The following is a 21,175-nucleotide window of genomic DNA, read 5'->3' as shown; positions in this document are numbered from 1 at the left end:
GCATACTAATGGAGCTTATGTGTCATTAATCATTTCTTCGTCACCTTCACTGTGTGACCAGCTTATATTTATTTCAGGTCATATATTTCCCTGACAATATTCTTTATGGCACTTCTGTATAATCCTTCATTGATAATGTGTTTGCAGCCTGCTCTTGCCATCATGTACTTCTCTGTTACATACTCTCCTCGCTCCTTGTTTCTGTTTTCTCCTCTAATTTGATATTGATTTTGATATTTGCTCTAACAAGTTAGTGTCTGTACATAGATAGTTGATTCAGAAATGATTCCTACATGAGTAGCTAGCTATTTTCTATTTGTTAAATGAAATCTTTTTTAAAAATACATGTTATATTATGTGGTGCTTCCAACTTCCAACTTTTATTTTCTTCAAAAGTATATTCAAGATATATAGTTATGAAGCTTTTTCATAGTCTACCATGTTTTGATCTGTCTTGATTTTGAATCTCAAGTCATATTTTCTAATATGTTTTTGCTATCCTCCTTTCTGTTCACCTTTTCATTAAGTTTCTTGGATATTAGAGTGTATATGCAAAGTGTTTTGCAAATCTTAAAGTGCCATATAAATACTAGCAACAGATAATGGCATAGAAATGAAAATTACTCTCTTTGGTGATTTTTTTTTTTTTTTTGGCAAGGCAATTGGTAGAGTTTTTTGGGTGTTTCTGTTTGTTTGTTTGTTTGTTTGTTTTTGCAAGGTAATACTTACCCTTTTAAAAAATATATTAAACTTTTTTTTAATAAACAAAAGGCAATTTTCCCTTCCTTCCACTTCTCCCTTCCCCACTATTGAAAAACATAAACAAAAACAAAATCTTTATCATAAATATGCAATCAAGCAAAATAAATTTCCACAGTAGCTATGTTCAAATAATATATATTTTATTTTGCCCCCCTGAATCCACCACTTTTCTTTTTTCTTTTGGGATGTGAGTAGCAAGCTGCAGTTATTTTCATGGTCATTTTTTAGCAAAGCTTATCATCAGTCCAACACTAGAAGATGATCAGATCAACCCGTAATAATAATATTAACAATAATGGCTAGAATTTTCATAGCACTTTAAGATATGCAAAACACTTTTAAGATTTTAGTTCATTTTGTCCACATAACAACTCTGGGAGAGTAGGTATTATATTATTCCATATTATAGATAAAGAAACAGAGGCAGGCAGACCCAAAGTGACTTGGCAGAACTCACACAGCTAGTAACTTTCTGAGGCTGAATTTGAACTCAGATGTTCCTGATGCCAGGTCCAGCATTCTATCTGCTGCTTCAAAATATTTCACCAAATAGACACTTTTTGTTGTCGTTGTTGCTCTTGGATGATTTTAGATAAACTGAATATCTCAACTCCTTTTTTTCTTCTTCACCAAGAAGAGCTTCCGAGCCATCCTTCCATTTAATTTTAACTGTCTTTTATCTTCTAATTTTATTTCATTCAATCCCTCTCAACGAACTGTTCCTCCTTATCACAGAGCTAGTTAATGGCAGATCTAGGATTTTAAGCTAACATTTCTGATATCACAGCCATTTGTAATATAGCACAGTATTTTCCACTTGGTAAACACATAAAGCCCCAGTCACATCAAACCTGCTTTCAGAATTATTTGAGGAGACAAAAGGCTAAGAAGAAGCTAAGATTAAAATACATTAGAAAACTTATTTTTTCTAATAGTATTTATTCCCGTTTGTTCATTGGCAATAATCCCACATTTGGAATATCAGTAGTTAAATTAATATTATGGATAGTGTAAAAATCATGCAACAATCTTTTCTACTACTTTGACAGTATTACTACAGAAGTGCAAGGATTGGAAATAATTTTGTATCTTATTTTGTTTTCTGATTGCCATGACCAAAAAATTCATTGCCTAATATCTAGGTGTCTCCATACTTAGATAGGTCATTCCTCATAAAGCATAGTCTGTTGTTGTTGGGACCATAATTGAGGCCTTCCCAGCATAATAGCATATTAGAGTTTGTGTCTATTAGCACAGCTTTAGCCAAGGTCACCCCTGCCACAGTGAGATATTGGAGTAGGATTTTGTAAATGAGTCATGCTTCTCCCTCCAGGACTAGAAACCCAAGGAACTGTGTCAGTACTACTTTAGAGGATGAGCTAGAAGTATCTCTCAGGCTTGTTTGACCTAAACCAGTGAGCCAAGACTCTCAGTTGTATTGATCAGGAAGAAATGCAAACGAGTATTGATCAATGTGTTCAGAAGTTTCTGTATGTAATAAGACAGAATTCTTTTTCCTGCAGAAAATGTTATGGGCTGTGCAGAAACCTTTTAAAAATAGTGACAGGAATTCTAAAGATAATGAAAACTGGTTTATTGTAAAGAATTTTTTTTTAGCTCTATTGGAAAAAAGAAAGATTACTTCCTATGACTATTTTGCATGTTATCTCCTCCACGAATATAAGCTGCCTGAAAGCTCTTTTGCCTTTTCTTGTATCCCTAGTACTGAGCACAACACCTGAGCCACAGCAAGTACTTAATAAATGCTTGTCAAATGACTCACAGATTAAATATTTCTGCAGTGAATGAGATAATGATAAAATGACATCAGAGAGACAAAACTACTAAATTCACATTTTGGTTTTTTTTCTTAAGGATAGAATGAAAATACTAAACAGAATTAAAAGTGCAAGATAAATGAAATAATAGTAATAATAAATGAAGATAGCAATAGACCACCAATAATAGACCACTCTCAAGAGCTCTATATGAACTAGAATGATGGTCAATATCTAATAAAATGAAATTTACAGACATAAATGTAAAATTCTACCTAAGGTTCAAAAAATTACTTGCATGAGTGGATTCACTAAAATATTTGACTTACTAGTGTGACATGGTCATCAAAAAACCTGCTCGTCCGAAGCAGAACCAGGAAACTATTTCATCAACAATTGTTGGCTGTATATTGTACTTTGTCCTGGTCAGACCACCTCTGGAGTATTGTGTCCAGCTGGGGGTACCATATTTTAGAAGGGACTGACAAGCTGAAGTATATCCAGAAGAGGGTACCAGACTGGTAAGTGGATATATCCTGGTGAAATTGAGGCTGGTCAGCCTGAAGAAGAGATAAGAAGAACATGGTAGTCTGAAAATATTTGAGGACTTCACTACATGGACTAGGAGGTAAAACCTATTCTGCTTTGCCTTGGAGAAGAGAACTAGGAAGGAAGGGTAGAAAGACATAAGGAGTCATGGTTTGCTTCAATCTAGTAAGGTGAAACTTATTAGCAGTAACAGCTCTCTATTAATGGGAAAGATTCAAGTAGTCTTTTATTTTTAACAAGTAAATGTTCACTGAATGTTTGTTTTTATATCACTTAACATTTCCCAATGGAGACCTTTCCAATCCCTCTCAAAGAACTGTTCCTTCTTGTTATAGAGCTAGTTAGTAGCAGATTCAGGATTTTAATCTCACTTTTCTGATATTACAGCCATTTTGTAATATACCACAGCACTTTTTCAGTTTGGTAAACACGCAATGCCCCAGTCACATCAAACCTGCCTTCAGATTTATTCAAGGATTCAAAAGGCCAAGAATAAACAAAAATTAAAATACATTAGGAATATTTGTAAGAATCTGGGATATGAGTCATGGAAAAAGCACCAGGTTTGCAATCTAAGGACCTCATTTAGAATTCCAGTTTTGCAAACTTATTGAATCCTATCTTTGTGACATCAACTTAGACAACCAATTTCCTTTCTCTGACCTTCAACACTCATCTGACATTGGACTTATTGGTCTCTGAGGGGCCCTCTAGTTTGAAATCTTTTTAACTGGATGATACAGACACCAAGATTTGAAAAACCAAATCAATCATTTTGCAGCAAACATCTTATCGCTGGAACTGGGTGCTTGAGAGGAAGTGTGATATAATAAAAAGAACTCTGGAATTGGGAAGGGACACTCTGGGTTTGAATCTTAGCTCAGTGTGGCTTTAGGCAGGTCATTAAACCTCTCTACTCTTCAATTTTCTCATCCATAAAATGTGACCTCAATGATCTCTGAGGTCCATTCCATCTTCAAGCCCTATGTGGCCTACTATGACAAGGATATGAGGAGGCATTCCTATTAAATGTGATCCCAGAGATTAAACATGCTCAAAGCAGAGGCTGGGCAGAGAGTCTTTCTCTACTCAATCACCTCTCCATCTTTTCTTTTTGAGAAGACCTAGATCAAAACCTTAATTTTATCACATAGCATTTGCCTTATATCTGCTTAATAATGGGGCAGATCTTAGTTATAGGATTCAACAGAAATTGATATCTAATCAATGATTATCATGATATCAATGATATCAATAATAATAGCTCACATTTATGGAGTTCTTTAAGGCCAACAAACCTCTAGAGTAAGAACTGTGAGTGTGACGGGGAGTAGGGACTAGATGTACTCCTGGCAGTGCTATTGAGAATATGCTTATCCACACATGACTCATTGTCAAGCTTTCTGAAAGAAAACTATCAATTAGTTAATTAATTGACCAGAAAAGGAGTGCAGTCTACATTTTGGCCACCAGCCCAATGTTTAAATCAGAAGGTGTTCACGGCCTATGTACCCAATTTCCCAATGCTACATCACTACTTACCAGAGCTTGTGAGCTCTTAGATTCTTCTCCCTCTGACTACCCAAATAATTCCCTTATTAACACAAAGGAATGAAAATGGAACATTGCTTTGAAAGTTTAAAATCATGTAAATTTCAATTTGGTTCACCTCCTTTACCCCATGTTTGGAAGATTCCCTTCAATGCAACTGAGTCTGTAGACAATAAATGTTCACACTTATTGTACAAAGAAAATGAGTGATATGCTTGTTAAGATCTATTCCTTTGAGTGCTTGTTCTGATCACTAACCATCCACTCTCCTAATCACTTCATGAAACAGAAAAGCTCCTTCTGCTGTGCTTTCTACTTTCCCTAAATGGTGAATAGATTTGGAGCAAAAGTTATAAAACTGAGGACTCTTTTCAGGAGTCAGGCCTCAATCAACTGGGGCAAGAAAAAGGAATGAGGTTTGTCCTCTCTTTGTCTCACCAGATGATTCAGCTCTCAAAAGCCATTATTTGGTACTGCAACAATATATCTAGGATCACATCTTTGTTGTGACCTGCTCTGAAAATGTTGATTTGAGTATAGTGGCCAGTTGATCACTCTCTTGATCAACATGGCTGTCTCTCTGTCTTTTGCTGTCCTCCCCAAAACTCAGGGCAAGAACTCTTTTTAGGGACAAAGAGATTTTCAAAGTTTATATGCCTATATAAAGCTTCCCTTTCCTTTGCCTCTGTTTCCTCTTCAGCATTTCTTTGAGAGCATTTGAAACTTTACTAAATATTATTCCCATTTTATAGATCAAGAAACCAAGGCTCAGGACTTGAACCCAAAACACACGATTTAGAATTAGAGAGCACCTTAGAAATCATATGGCATTTTAGAAACCATTTTAGAAATCATTTTATAGATGTGGAAATTAAAACCCAGAGTGGCTTTGCCCAAGAAGTATTATTATTATTAGTTGAGTAACAAGAGCCAGGATTCAACCAAAATTCACCTTGACTACAAATCCAGTGTTCTTTCCACCATATTGCACTGCCTCCTCTTCACGAAGGCTTGAAGTTACAAATACCAAGTGATTTCTCCACAAACACATACATAAATCCACAAATCAAAATTACCATGGTACAAAAATTGAGCTCAAAAGTGCTGAAGGTAGTGTTTAGAGAACTAAGTGGATAAAGAGGCCCAATCACTGAAGGACAAAGGAAAATGGAAGGACATAGGACGGAAGAATCAAGGAGAGAGAAAAATTGGAAACGACTCCAAGATTAAAAGCTTAGGGGTTTGGAAGAATGCTTGATGGCAATGGGATAATTGGGAAGGAAGTCATTTGGACATAGGGAAGGATTCCAATAGACCATGCCTTAAGATAGTGTCGTACAGAGTTGAAATCCAATACAAGAGAAAAAAAAATTACAATATTAGAAGCCAGAAGGCCTGTTTTACCACTTATTATCTATATGACTTTGGACAAATTATTTAACTTATCTTGACCTCAGTTTCCTTGTTGTTAAAATGAGGATAATAACAGCTTATCCACCAACCTCATAAGCTTGTTGTACACATCAGATGAGATTTGCTGTTTAAAAGTAATAAGTTTTAAGAGGCCTTAGTTATGTAAGGCATTATTAGAGTTATCAGCTTCCTCATTATTATCATCATGTCAGTAGGTAATATCTATCTACTAATGGATTGCAGAAATTAGTGCCTTTAGAAGAATAAAGTCAAATGGGATATACATTTTCAGGGCATGGGTTCAGTTAAAACAAGAATATTTGTATCGGGATTAGAAGCTTATTTCCATCGAAGAAATAAATGGTGAGGTTTGAGGTAGAAGAATAGTAGAAATAGGGACAGAAAATGTGTGTAACTTAAGAACTTTATGTCCAAGTAGAAATACTTCTAAAGTCTCTTTTGAGAAAGGAGCCGTTTTCTCAGTAGAAGACATGGCAAAGAATGGGAACAAAGAGTACCTTAGAATTGATGTTCTCAGAGCAGAACCAGTGTTCATAAAAGGAAGAAAGAGGAAACCCCATCACTATTTCTACCCCTTGCCTGCCACAGAGCAAAGTGGATGACTAAAATGACGAGGTTGCTTTGGGTCTGAGGTACCTCCTGGGGAAAGATTCAATTAGAATCTCATTTTTAAAAAAAATTATTTATCTTTTGTTTTTATAATCAACTATATTTATCAATGGTGGCTTTCCCATCTCTTCCCAGACAGCATTGTTTTATTTGTTAAAATGTTTTAAAAGGGAAGAAAACAATTCAAGAAAACTAACATTTTTTAAAAGTAATATTATATAGAGATTCACATGCACAATAGTTTTTCTCTTAAAAAAGAGGGAGAGGAGCTGATTTCAATCAGTTGTTGCTTTTCATTTACATTGTTATCATAACTATGAAATTTTTCCCTTTCTACTTCACTTTGTATTAGTTCATATAATTTTGATATTTTCCCATATTTATCATATTCACAATTTTACAGCACAATAATATTCCATTATGTTCATATACCAAAACTTGCTTAACCATTCTATGGTCCAACAATCATATATCTCCTCTCCCTTTTACAACCAAATTCCTAGGAAAAGCTCTGCCCTTTTCACTCTTTATTCCTCTTCTCCCACACACATCTCAACCTTTTCTGATCTTGTCACTTAACCAGCTGTGAGTATGGTGGTAAATGCTTAATAACCAGTTTCATCCTCCTCTCCTCCCCCACAAAATAGTTAGATACTTTTCCGTTTTATCTGTATTATTAACATTTCCTTTTAAGTCTAGACAATCAATAAAACAATCAGTCTAGACAACTGAGCCCTTACTTGTGATATATAGCTAAATTTCTGAAGTGTAGATGCTTACCTGGAGTTCTCACCAGCAGGTAAGAGCTGGTTCTAGCATACTCTTGCAACTCAGTTTAAGATGATTTCTCCAGGCCTCAAACTGGCCTAAATGTTCTTCATACATAGTATTAAATTTCCAGTCTCTATCCCTTTGCACCGATTGTCCTCCTATCACTGAAAGGTGTTCCTTCCTCATTTCTTTAGTTTAGAATCATCTATTTCCCTTATTAAAAAAAAAAAAAAAAACAAAACTTCCCTGGTTACCCTGTGAATACCTCTTCCCCAAGAGTTAGCATCAAGCCTGGCACATAGTAGGTTCTTGATAAATGTTTGTTGACTGATTGGTTTCTTGAAAGTTTAGATGGATTATGATCTGCATCACTAAAGGCACCACATTGATAAGATCACAAATCTATCAATGGATTAAAAACAAAAACAGATGTATAAATACATTATACGAACATTACCTATCTCTTTCTATTATCTCTTTCTCTAAGATGAGTGATTTCTTCCTATAGTTAATCCTCTCCCAAAATAGATTTCAACCCTTTTACATCTTAGAAGAGAAGCTACATGGTTGCACAGTAAATAGAGCAGTGGATCTGGAATCAGAAAGACTTGAGTTCAAATCCATATTCAGACACTCACTAGCTGTTTGACTCTGAATATGTCACTTTATCTATATCTGCCTTGGTTTCCTCATCTATAAAATAGGTAATATAGTAGCACCTGTCTCCTAGAGTTGTTATGAGAATAAAATTATTTGTAAGGTGTTGTGTAAGCCTTAAAGCTCTATATGGCCATTTATTATTATTAGGTGTTTGGCAATCTGCCAGAACTGGCTCTCCCACTTGCTTAGATAAACGTTAACAACTAATTTCCTTCAAATTCTGATATGCACTATAGTAGGACTTAAATAAGGAAGTAAAATTAACCACCAGATGGCACTGCTAGCCACTAACTTGATCTGATTCACTAAAACAAACAAACAAAAAAACCAAAAAACAAAAAACCGGAAGCTCAATTAATCCCATATTCACCCTTGTGGTTTAAAGCACTCTGGATAGAGAGTCCTATGAGAAATGCCAAAGTCTCTGTGGTTTTCATAGAATGGATGATCTTCACTTCCCAAACTCCATCTCCCTTAGTGGCCATGCTGACTTATGAGCTAGGGCATGTGGTTAACTCCAAGTCTCTGTCTTCCTGTGACTTAGAATATTTCATTTAGTCCTAGATACCTGACCTTGGCATGCTGGAGTTACCTCACAGGAACATGCATAGCTGTATATAGTCTTCTCTCAGCACAGAATCAATAAAATCAATAACATAACATCTACTGCTCCTGCAGCCTCTCCCAGACACAGAAATTTTTCAGGTAGTACATAGCCATTCCTGATCCAGAAGTTCTTGGCTTATTGAGTATCCCCATGATTTCTCTTCCTCCATGCAAGCAAGAGTATAGTTAACACAACAGTTCACAACTGATCTATCAAGGCTGGTCATTGGGTATAAAATGTGGGACTCAAAGCACAGGGAGTAGTCTTAAGGTATAGTATACACTTAAAATCAGTTCTTTTCTATTCTGAGTCAAGCCCCTGAGAGGAAACTGAAACGACTTTTCATCATAGCAAGCTAATCCGATAGGGCAAAAGTGCAGGCAAAGGCAGATCAGATGCAGAAAAACTCTTTTTGCTTTGCTCACCAGTCTCCTCTGTTCTCCACCCCACCACCAGCCCCCACCTTGTATCTCTTTGCTCTTCAATATACAGCACCTCTTTCCTACTGTCTAGTATAGTCACTTTCTATTGCAGATTTGTGAAGAATTTAACATATAGAAATGTAGATTTACATCTATCTAGCTATATACATATACATATATGGTGTTGCTATATTATATAATTATATATATATATATATAATAATGTTCCTATATTATATAATTATATATATAATATATATTCCTATAATTATATTATATAGATTATATATAATAATATATAGATTATATAATGGATATGTATATACACGTGTAAGTGTGTGTACAGGCATGCCCCATATAATGTTATTATTTGGATCTATGAAAAATACAGCTTTAGATTTCAGAAACTTGTTCTGAGGATATATGTATTTTCATAGCAGCCATTTTTAAAATAAATGAGATATATTTTCCTAGACAATGAACATCTAAAATAAAAATTGTAAAGTGGTCTTTATAAAAAGAACCAAGTCTACAATATGGAAATTGTGGGAAGTTGGTTGATCCCTTTGGACATCCTAAAACTGAATTATATATATATATATATATATGTATGTATGTATGTATGTATGTGTGACTTACTAATTAGTTAATCAAAGGGATCTCAGGGATTTATAGTTTAATGAGCCACAGATTTTGAGATTTCAGGGGAGTGAGAAGGATTGAAACTTAGTTGAATGAGGCCTCCCAGAAGGTATTTGCTGGAACTGAGTCAGAGAACTAAAGAATCCAGCAACATCCTGGAAGGGGGGAGGGAAGGGGCTAACAATTTCCGACCTAGGAATCCCCAACCTCTAGTTTAAAACAAGAACTCTCAGATGAGTTTAGACATTCTTTTGTTTAAAAAACAAAAACAAAAACCTTTAGCAGTACAACATACACTTGTCCAGAGTTGGGAAACCTACATTCTCTTTCCCCATGAATAGAGCAATGGAAAAGTGCAACATGTGGAGGCGGAGGGAGGTGAATTGCTGATTAGAACTGAAGCTAAATCCTTTCAGCCCCTCCTCCCCTTCCATCTAGAAACCAGAAGAGCCCAGTAGTATTGGGAGAGGGACGGTAAACTAGCAGGAGTTTGGCTAAAAACTTAAATTCTTTCCTCCCCTTCCATCTAGAAACCAGAAGAGCCCAATAGTATTAGGGATGGTGAACTTGCAGAAGTTTGGCTAAAAGCTTAAATTCTTTCCCCATCTGTTCCAGAAGCAGCAAAGTGGAGCAATTATCAGTACTTCTCGGTGATACTTAACAACAGAACCCCTGGGCTGATCGTTTACACATGAATACACAGTAGTTTTCCTTCTATGAAGGTTTGCTGTACTGATGAAAAAGAAATCAAAGGCTGAGGAGGGAGGCAAACAGAAAAGTTTACATTTTTGAAATAATTTTTTTTAAGTGAATTTAGGAATTAAGGAAAGTGAGGTAATAAGGGATTAAAAAAACACACAACCCTATTTGTATAGTTACTATGCAATACTGGTGAAAATTGATAAAAAATGAACTAAATTTGAAAGACATTGCCCAAGACATTTTAATATCATTGAAGTCAAACTGACTAAAACTGATATACAGTTAGATTTGCAGAGTTTTGCATATATTGATTAATTTTACTTAACCTTTAGGTGATCTAGTCCAAAACCTCATTTTACAGGTGAGAAAACAAGATTCAGTGATTTACTTCGTGTCACACAAAGAGTAAATGGCAGTGTCAGATCTCAGTGACTCCTAGTTCAGACTCTTTTCATTGAATCTTGTCATTGCTTCCTTTGATCCTTGACATGATCATTTCACAAGATCAAAAATTTAGAGTTGGAAGAAACATTGGAGGATATCTAGTCCAATCCCTCTGTTTTCACATGCGGGAATTGAGGCAAAAAGAGCTAACATAACCTGCTTAAAATCACAAGAGTAATAAGTGGCAGAATTAGGCTCTGAAACCAGGTTCAGTGACTCCAAAGTCCATGTCTTTTTATTTTGGACCACACTGCTTCCAATATTCTCATAGGAAAGTTAAGCAGAATTGAGCAGAATTGTCCAGGATCTTATATGGACTGACAGAAAGTGAAGTAAGCAGACTCTGGAAAACAATATACACAATAAATATAGCAATGTCAATGGAAAAAAAAACAAAAACAAAAACAAAATGGCTGGAACTGATACATATATTTATACACACACACACACACACACATGTGTGTGTGTAGAGATAGATATAGATATACCTAGCTTGAAGAGAAATGAGAAGATAATTCGAATATTTACTTCTTGCTTCAATCTACTCTCTCAATTCTTTATAGAGCTGGGTTATCAATGGGTATGGAGCTCTGCATATATTTGATTCATTGTCTAGTTTTGCTGAGGTTTTCTTCCTTTTTAAAAAAAATATTCTTTAATATAAGAAATGATTTTCTTGGAATCAGTAAGGGAGGAATACATTAATAACATATTTAAAAAAAAAAGAAAAAGAATATATTGAATTAAAATATGGTCATAACAAAAGGGATAAATGCAGACATAGGAATATTTATTAATATAAATGCCAGACACTATTTTGGAATTAGCAAAAGATTCCCATCACCTCTAATTTATTGTTTAGAGAAAGGGATACACTGAACATTTTGTCTATGTAAAGAAACAGAAGCCTAAGAGACAATAAAGAATATAAACTTTCTATACAGTAGGTTACATTTTTTAAAAGGTTTGGCTACAACATGACAATATTACTTCTTATAAATAAGTTTCTGGAAAAAACATTCTACCTGCTTTGACTCAGATACAAATACTTCTCAATTCATTTGAACCACAGCTATTACTGAATGAAGTGTCTCTTAAATTTGTAACTTTCACAAATTGCAAAAAAAGGAACATATGGCTTAGCAAATTAAACCAGGCACATCCATTGACTTAGTCATCTCTTTCTCATACTGTCTTAACTTTTTTTTTTTCTAACTACTTGATAACATGGGGGTGGCAGTATGGTATGGCTATAGATAGGGTTTGGAATTGGAAGACCTGGATTTAAATCCCTCTCTTCCACTTCCTTTTTGGTCTTAAACAAATCATTTATTTTCATTAACCTCTCTGCCATATTTATAAAACTGAAAGTGACTATAATCCCTGTTTTGCCAATATGGAAAGGAGTTGGAGATGAGTGGGAGGAAAAGGGAGTAGTGGAAGGTGGGAGATGAGAAAAATTAGTTCTCTCTACATCATTTCTTATAACTAAGCTTAACAGAACTTAGGAAAGAACAACAGGATTCAGTGGAAGGAATGTTATTGTTGGAGTGCCTGATTTCAAATCCTTGCTCTACTATTTATATTACTAAATAACTTTAATTTCTTTACCTGTAAAGTGAGGGTGAGAATTTGACTAGATAATATCTCTGATTGCTTTAATTAAAAAAAAAATCAAAATAAATGTTATTTTTTTCTATTATCTCTAATACTTCCTCCTAAAGAGCCATTTCTTATAATGAAAATTGTAAAGGATGGAAACTGTTCCTAAATAATATTTTTAAAAATCTTAAAGCCATATACTGCATATGTAGGGGTTTTTTGTTTGTTTATTTATTTTTCATTGTTTTCTTGGTTTATATTTCTAGCAATGGAAGTTCTGGGCTAAAGTAACTTTCTTAACATAATTCCAAATCATCCTTCTAGAATAGTTCGTCTGATTCACAATTCCACTAAAAATGCATTAGTGCCTTTCTACTTCTGAATGCTATGATCTCTAAATAGCTCTAAGAAACCCTGGAAGAAGAATTCAGTTGCTGGAAATTGGTTCCTTTTTTAGGCCCTTAGACTAAACAAGGAAAGTTATTTTGTAGAAATTAAGTGCTCTTTCTACAAGCCCCAGAATTCACTTAAGCTGCTTTGATTTGACCTTTAACAACAACAACAAATTTATATTCCTCCTTTATAGTGTTAATATTATAGAGGAGGAAGAGGTGATGGTGGTCTTCCAGGGGTTCTCAAACTACAGCCCAGAAGCCAGATGCGGCCCACTGAGGACGTTTCTGCGCCTGCCCGGTTATGGCAAATGGGCTGAGGGGCGGAGACAGAGTGTGAGCTTTTGTTTTTACTACAGTCTGGCCCTCCCACGTCTGAGGGACAAGGAACTGGCCCCTGTTTAAAAAGTTTGAGGACCGCTGTGACTTAGGCATTTTTATGGATATGACAGTACTTTAAGGGTACACAATTCCCAAATTAGGATATCTCGATGACTTCTGATTAGCTATTCCCTTGCTTTCAGTGTCTACTATCATAGGATTCATTCCCTCTTTGGCTATAGTATTTTCTTTTAGGATACATATTTACTCTTCCATTGTTCCTAGGCTGTGGTGGTGATGATAATTCAGAATGAAGGGTCTTCATAGTTGAGTCCAGCAAATTCACATGGGACAGATCTAACTCACATGCACAGGCCATTAACACCCTCACTGAAAACTAGGACATCTGGTCTCTTTAATAACAGGAGAGAATTATAAAGTGCTTTCTTCACAACTGTGTGAGAATAATGATGCGATTTTTATCGTTTCCGTAACAGGTAAGGAAAATACATTTGTAACCACCTTCAAGCACAATATAAGCAAATTCGTTTGGCCCCTAAAACTATCATTCTCTCAAGGCAGACTTCTTAGAAGACCCTGGGATTGATATGACTTTTCTAGATTTGAACTTCATTCTTCTGACTCCCAGACTATTGTGGCAACATTTATTCTCTTTAGTAAATAAATAACTATGTAATTGATGTATAATTTATGAAAAACACAAACTGATCAATATTAATGGCTGAAAAAGTGATGATTACTTAAAATATTTACTATTGACTGAACTAATACAGTTGTGGACACCGGCCTAGTGAATGGGACCCAGGTACCCTTCGATTTCCGACTCTTAAAAGCTGCCCCAAATTAAAGACACAGTTTAGATTCCATCCACCCAAAACCACAACTCTTGAAGCAGGTGTTTGCTTTCCTGCGGTCCTCAGACTTTTTAAACAGGGGCCAGTTCCCTGTCCCTCAGACTGTGGGAGGGCCGGACTATAGTAAAAACAAAAGCTCACACTCTGTCTCCGCCCCTCAGCCCATTTGCCATAACCGGGCAGGCGCAGAAACGACCTCAGCGGCTGCATCTGGCCCTGGGGGGGGGGGGTAGTTTGAGAACCCCTAGACCAAACCGAAGGAAAAAACATTTATAGCACAGCAAAATAAATGGCAATGAAGATTCATGCTTTCCCCAAAACATAGGGGTTTATCTTCTAATTTCCTACTAATAAGTGGGTAACTTAATAAAGCTCCTTTCTAAAAGTAGGCTCTTATACATGGATATAGTGATTTCTCCCAAGCCACCCTTTTTTTGTCTCTCCCAGGCACTTAGTCATTTACGGATGTCTCATCTGCTTGTTTGATTGGAAGCTCCCTGAGGGCATTTTTTCATCTTTGAATGGGTACCCAGCATTGTCTGCAGATCAATTATACAGGCCCACCCCTCTGGAACGGCCTTGCAGGATTCGCTGTGTCCGGCTGACGGGGCCTTTCTGCAGTTAAGCTGGGTGGATTGGGCACAGAGTCCACCACCGTTGGGCCGTACTTGAAGATGTGCTGGCCTGCTGGGGCCTGCTGATATGTGAGCTTCACCGGCATTGCCTTCCGACATTCCAGAGCCACTTTGAGCCGTGCTCCAGCCGTGCTCCCTGCACGCTGTAGGGTTTTAATAAATATTACACTGAACACACAATTCCATTAAGAAATATTTGTTACACCGCTATTAAAATTTCATCAAAAAAGAGGATCAGTAATGAATATTACCCACCCCCAGATAAAGAGACAATGGATGAAAAGGGCTGAATGAAACGCGAGAAAATGTGTTTTGCTTAAACATGCATTGTTTTAAAATGGTTTTTTGGGGGGAGAGGGAAAAGGAAAAAATGCTTGGCAACTGAAAAAAATTAATTTTAAATTTTCTCCTAAAAGCGAAAGGCAAACTTTGTTGCGTGGCTATCTCATCGGGGCAGATGGGGAAAGGCGCTGGATCTTTAGTCAGAGGACCTTCACTGGGGTTCTGTTCCGGCCCTTTTCTAATGCTGTGCACTTCTTCACTTTTTATACGGTTCCCTCCCTCCCCCTCACAGTAAAATAAAGGGCTGGGGCAACATGCCCGGTAAGGCCCCTTCAAGCCCCGAGCTGTGAGAAGGTCAGAGGGCGAGATCACCTTCACTGGGCAGGGGAAGGAGGCACGCTGGGAGTGGAGGGGGGAAGGGAAGGAGTGAGAAAGAGATTTTGTTTGGGCACAGGGAAAGAGACTCAGTAAGTGCGACACGGGACACGCAGGGTCCGTCCTGGACCCACGCCGGCTCAAGCCCGGCACTCGGTTAGCTGCCACTCCCGGCAGCTACCCGTTGCCACGGACTGGCTCCCCAGGCGGGCGGGGTTGCTAGGGCCGCCATTTTGGGAGTGCAGGTGCTCCCGGAAGGAGATGGCGACCGCGGCTGTTTCTCTTCCGGTCTCGACGACTGTGGCGGCGGCGGCGGCGGGTCGGTGTAGAAAATGGCGACTGTGCAGCGGGCTGGGCCTCTCCCCTCAGCGCCGCGGACGGTCTGAGGCCTCTCTGCGCCTTCTCCCCCTCCCCCCGCCTACTCCCCGTGCACTTTACACACATGAGGTGAGCCAGGGCTCCGTGGCGGGTGGGCTCGGCGTCCCTCCCCGAGGCTGCTGTGCGCCCCTCGCCCCGGGGCTCGGGCTGCGTCGCTGCCGCCGCCGCCTCCCTACCCCCACTTCGCCGCGAGCCCGCGCAGCATCCTCGGTGGCTGCGGCCCGAGGGCTCTCCGGCAGCCTCGGGAAGGCTCGCGGGGCGCTCGGCCGCCGCCTCCTCCAGCCCTGCCTCCCTGCTTTGCAGGCGCCCGCCCGCCTCCGCGAGGCCCCCTCCCTCTTGCCCCCTGATTGCAATTCCTGCAGTGGCTAGGGTTCCGGGTGATTCTTCTCTTTTTTCCCCTCCCCTCCTACAGAGAATTGGAAGCTAAAGCGACCAAAGAAGTGGAAAGGAACCTAAGCAGGTAAGAAGGACGATTTTCAGATCTGCCCTTGGACCCCCAAGCCCCGCATCCTCTCCCTCTGGCCCCTTGGGTACCACGGTCGGGTTTCGGCAGAGCTCCCTCTGCCATGTTAGCGAGCGGGGGGGCAGTTGTCAGATCGTCTGAGGGAAAAGCGAGCTGCCGCGGAGCAAAAAGAGCCGTGAGATGGGGGGGTCACGCTGGCGTTTCTTTAGAAAAACAAAAGCGCAGTTGTCTTAAGCTCAGCTGAAAAACAAACAGACCCCAAACCTCCGATGCGTAGACATTAATTATGGAGCCCGGGTATTGATCACTCGGCGAAAGGGCGGACCGCGTTCTGCGCCCAGTGCTGGAGGTGGCCCCTCCGCTGCGCTGTCAAAACGTCCTGGCTTTTCGGCGATTACTTTGCAGCGCAAATAGTTGCCTCCGTGAAGATACAGTGTTGTTGTTCAGAAGCATTTTCCATACTGCAGTCATGTGGAGTCAGTTGCATCCAAATCCGTTTTTGCCCTTGAACTTCACCTAACAGCTAGGTCTTATTTCTCTAAGCTACATTTGTGTCCGCATCCGATTGGCAATTTAAGAAAATCAATACGGAAAAGAAGTAAATCTAAACCCAATTGAGTTCCAATTTTTGTCAAAGTACTTTGATGTTGGTCACTCAAATCGTAGATTAAAAAAGGGGACATTTTAAAATATTATTATGAAGCGGTTAAAAAAGCAGTAGAGGATTGTTTCATAGTGAACTGTTTTGCATATCAATTTTCTGTCTCTTTTGTGCCTTTCACTTTAGTCCTATTCTTTCTTTAGTTTCCTCACTTCCCTTTTATGCTATATTTGGACCCCAAGAGAAACTTCTAGGCCAGTTTTACTCACACAGGGAAAGAATATCGTTGTGGTGGAGTGAAGAGAGTTAGAATTTTCTGTTTATAGCAAAGAGCAAATTTAGAGGATACTTCTCCCCCTCCCCCCAAACATAACCTTATTTTATTAACGATCTGAGAGAGGGTGATTCAGTGGAGGTCACAGATCTGAGCCCAGTCTGGACCAAAACCCAGGTCCTCTGGATTTGTGTAGTTTATCTCAGAAGTCAATATTTTAAATTATGTTATTAAAGCTTGAAGTTCAAGACTTCTAAATACATTCTATCATATAATATTACTCCTAATTTATATATATTTTTTTAAAATAGTACTTTAGGTTATTACTTTATATAAGTAGACGCTGATAAAGAATCTTTGGCTGTGTAATAGATTTGTCATTAGCATTCTTTTACACGATTATTGCAGGATCATTGTGGAGTAGTCTCTACTTGAAATAAAGGAGTCTTAATTTCATTTGCACAACATTTAAATTGCTCAAGATATAAGTCAATTTTGTAGTTAAATTCTAATTAAAATAATGTTAACATGTTGAATCAGTGAAATAAAAAGCAAAAAAAAATTGCATCTTATTTTTGGAAATGTTTCCCTTTTATTACTTATTTTTCCTTTGGACAGGTCCTCTAACCTGTTGCTCCCAATAATCCTTGGGGGTCTATGCAGGTCCCTATTTCTATCCATATAGCATGTGTTAAGGTGGTTCAGTCTAAAATCATGATATCTTGGAATCAAGTCCTACCTTGAATACCACCACCTCCAAGAAGCTGAACAAGTTCTTTAATCTCCCAGTGTCTCAGAGTCCTCTTTAAGACTAAGTTTTGCAGAATTATCTATTTATTTATATATCTATATATTTGTATGCATGTATAGAGAGAATTTCCCCACTGGGATCTCTCTACTTCCTGAAACACCAGAGCTTCTGGAAATGAGAGGTCCCAACTCTCCTAAAAGGCGGCTATAGATTTAGTAGTGGCTTGCATGTAGGAATATCAATTCTGTGCTTCTCATGTAACGGACAGTCTCTTGGTTGATATTCTGTTAATTGAATTTGAGGTCCAAATATATTTCCATGGTGTAGTGGAAAGAACACTCACTGGACTGGGAGTCGATCAGTAAGGAGATTTAGAATCTGCTTTTGACCCCATAGTTAGCCAGTTAGGATATTGGATAAGAAAGAGTTGAACTAGATAACTAGATTTCATTCCCGCTGTAAAAATCTGTGATTATAGGTTTTAGTGGCCAAAATTTTTTTTGCCAAAACTGGTTTTATTTTAAAAACCATTTATTTATAAGAGCTCTTTGTTATTGTCATTTTTAATTTAAAAATTTATTGATGCCTATTGCTTTATTATAGTAATTTCTGGACTCTTCTTCCTCATTCCCTTTGTGACACAAAGAAATAACAGATTACTTATTTTCTAGAATTATTGTTGGAAGATATCCTGGTGGTCCACCCATTCATTTTACAAATGAAGAAATTGATGTATAGATTATTTAAGCTACCTATCCAAGGTTATTAAACATCTTAGTATACCGGAAAAGAATCTAGGATTCAAAGTTAGAGAATTGGAGTTGAACCCCAACTTTGCTGCTTATTACCTATATGAAGATAGGCTCCTCATTTTACTTCTTTAGGACTTAGATTTTTTCATCTGTAAAATGCAGAGAGTTGGACTAGATGATTTCTGATATTCCTTCCATCTTGGAGTCAGTGTTTCTGAGATATTGTACAAACGAAATAGCTAGGATATGAATGAATCCTGGTCATCTGACTGGATGCAATGCTCTTTCCATTGCATCAACTGCTTCCCTAGTTTCACTCCAGCATAAATGTTGAACTCTGTTAAATAGTCAAATCTTGATTATTTAATTTGAAATCTTATTCCCTGTAGTATAACTTTTAATTTAAAAAATGAAAAAGAATACAGTTATCTAAATTAATTTTTTCTGTTCATTGCATTCACCTAATTGAACATTAGTGTTGTCAGTGTTAGTCTAGTTAGTTACTGGTTAAATCTTTTTTTCAGCTAATTATTGAATACCATTTTAGAAACTACAATGTTTGTGGAAAATGTTTCAATTGACCTATCAGCTTGGATTCTTAAAAATTTGTCATGTCTGTTTTCTTGAGCCTTGCCTTCCTTTTCTATCATGTGCCATTGAATTAATAAAATTGCCAAGTTTCTTGTTATTTCTTTCAAATATGTGATTTGATAGTATAAGGCATATCTCAAAAAGATTTATTCTAAGTTGTGTAATTTAGCCAGTTTTAACATGAAGTTTTTATTATATTTGATGAATTGTTTGAAATATTTCTTTTTAGGCTTCTGACATCCAGAATATTTCTTTTTTAGAAGTATAGGCTAGTGGGGCAACTAGGTAGTATGGATGATCACCAGCCCTGGAATCAGTCAAATTCAGATGACCCTGGACAAGTCACTTAACCCTGATTGCTTCCAGAAAGAAAAAAAGGAGTCTCTCTAGGAAAACTGTGCCTTTTGGATATGTATTTTGTAGGATATAGAAAATTTGTTAGCATAGCTAAACTTTGTCTGTTATAATTGTCAATAAAACCTGAACCTATCAGACTGACCCTAGCCAAAGCAAAACTAATAAGTACTAGGAAAAAGAAAATAATTTTACTATTTATCAGATCTTATGTTTTGAAATTGTAGGCACCTTAGAGATTATTAGATTTAGCTGTTAATCTGAGATTTTTGAATTTGCTTTTCCAGTATTTTTATAATTATCTCAATTTAGTTGCTTTTCTTTTTTATGTAATTTATTCCCCCCCCCCTTTTTTTGGGGGGGGGGCATTTAATAATGCTATTCTGCGAAGTGGTCCATAGATTTCACCAGACTGCTAGAATTGTCACAAAAAAGGGGAAGATACTACAATTGTAGTCCAATCTTCCTTTTTGAAAAAAAAAAAAAAGAGAGAGAGAGAGAGAAAACTGAGGTCCTTCCAGTAGTGAGATGACTTGACTCAAGGTCACACAGTTACAAAACCAGTATTTGTATCTGGGCATTGTCTTCAAAACCTGTGAGTGCTCTTTCCACCATAACTTGTTGTATCTTCAGGGTAAAGCATTTCCAAACTGCCTGCTGTGAAAGACCACACAATAAGAACGGTAATTAACAGTTTTATTAGTTTAAACTGAGACATATTTCCCCAAACATTTGAAGTAGTAATAATTGCAGGTTTTTGTGTTAGTAGTTTACAGCTGATAAAGTTAATTGCTGCTTTTATGATTGTGTAATCTTTTCCGTAGGTTGCTATGAAAATAGTGTTGCTAGTCATAAGAGCCGCTTGTTTTGGAGTTGAACTAAGGGAAGACCGCTATCTAGGGAAAAGCCAGATTTGAGGTATGGCTTGGAATAAGCATTTCTAAAGTTCAATGTTAGCCAAAGGGTAAGGGAATAATAATAAAGATGTAGAACATAGAGAGAGAATGGTATATTGATGTTCGGAAAGGAGAAAGTATTCTGAAGCATAGTTATCTTTTTCAGGCTTTAAGATAGATAGGAACATTGTTTGTAACTAAATTCCTCAACTTAAAATATTGAAGTTTATGGTTGTCAGTATATGAATGTAAAAGAAAACTAACATTCAGATGGCTATTCCTAAGAAAGAGTTTAATTTTATGGAATCCACAAATTATGACTGTAACTTATCTGGTGGAATGGAATGCTAAAAATAGATTTAAATCTTGGTTATAAAGAAGTAAATAATTATAAAATGAATAATTGTGGTGACAAGCTGATATAGGGAAAGAGGACTTGGGTTCAGATCTTGCCTTTGATTATATACCTGGGTGACTGGACAAGTCACTTAGCTTTCTTGGGCCTTGGCTTCCTTATGTGTAAAAAAGAGAATTAGATTAATTAGGTAGCTTTTGTTGGACCTTTCCATCTCTAAATCTTAGATCCTGTTAGAGAATGTCATACTTTGACTCTTACAAATAATTTTCTGAAAGGTACAATTCATTATTATGACAAGATTCAAATAACAAATTTGGGGTTACCTCAGTTCTAGTGACTGTTAG

General features: G+C 37.3%; 1 protein-coding gene across 1 annotated transcript in view; it reads left to right on the top strand.

Annotated features, from left to right (window-relative positions):
* The window catches only part of TNRC6A (trinucleotide repeat containing adaptor 6A), a 335,273-nt gene that overhangs the window by 206,236 nt on the left and 107,862 nt on the right, over window positions 1-21,175 (top strand). Inside the window, 1 exon segment of the mRNA XM_074280016.1 lies at window positions 16,204-16,251. Coding sequence (XP_074136117.1) covers window positions 16,204-16,251 — 48 coding nt within the window.

Source organism: Sminthopsis crassicaudata, chromosome 1 (genome assembly GCF_048593235.1).
Source record: "Sminthopsis crassicaudata isolate SCR6 chromosome 1, ASM4859323v1, whole genome shotgun sequence".
NCBI lineage: Eukaryota > Metazoa > Chordata > Mammalia > Dasyuromorphia > Dasyuridae > Sminthopsis > Sminthopsis crassicaudata.
Note: the sequence above shows the minus strand (reverse complement) of the source record. Positions and strands in the feature narration are given on the sequence as shown.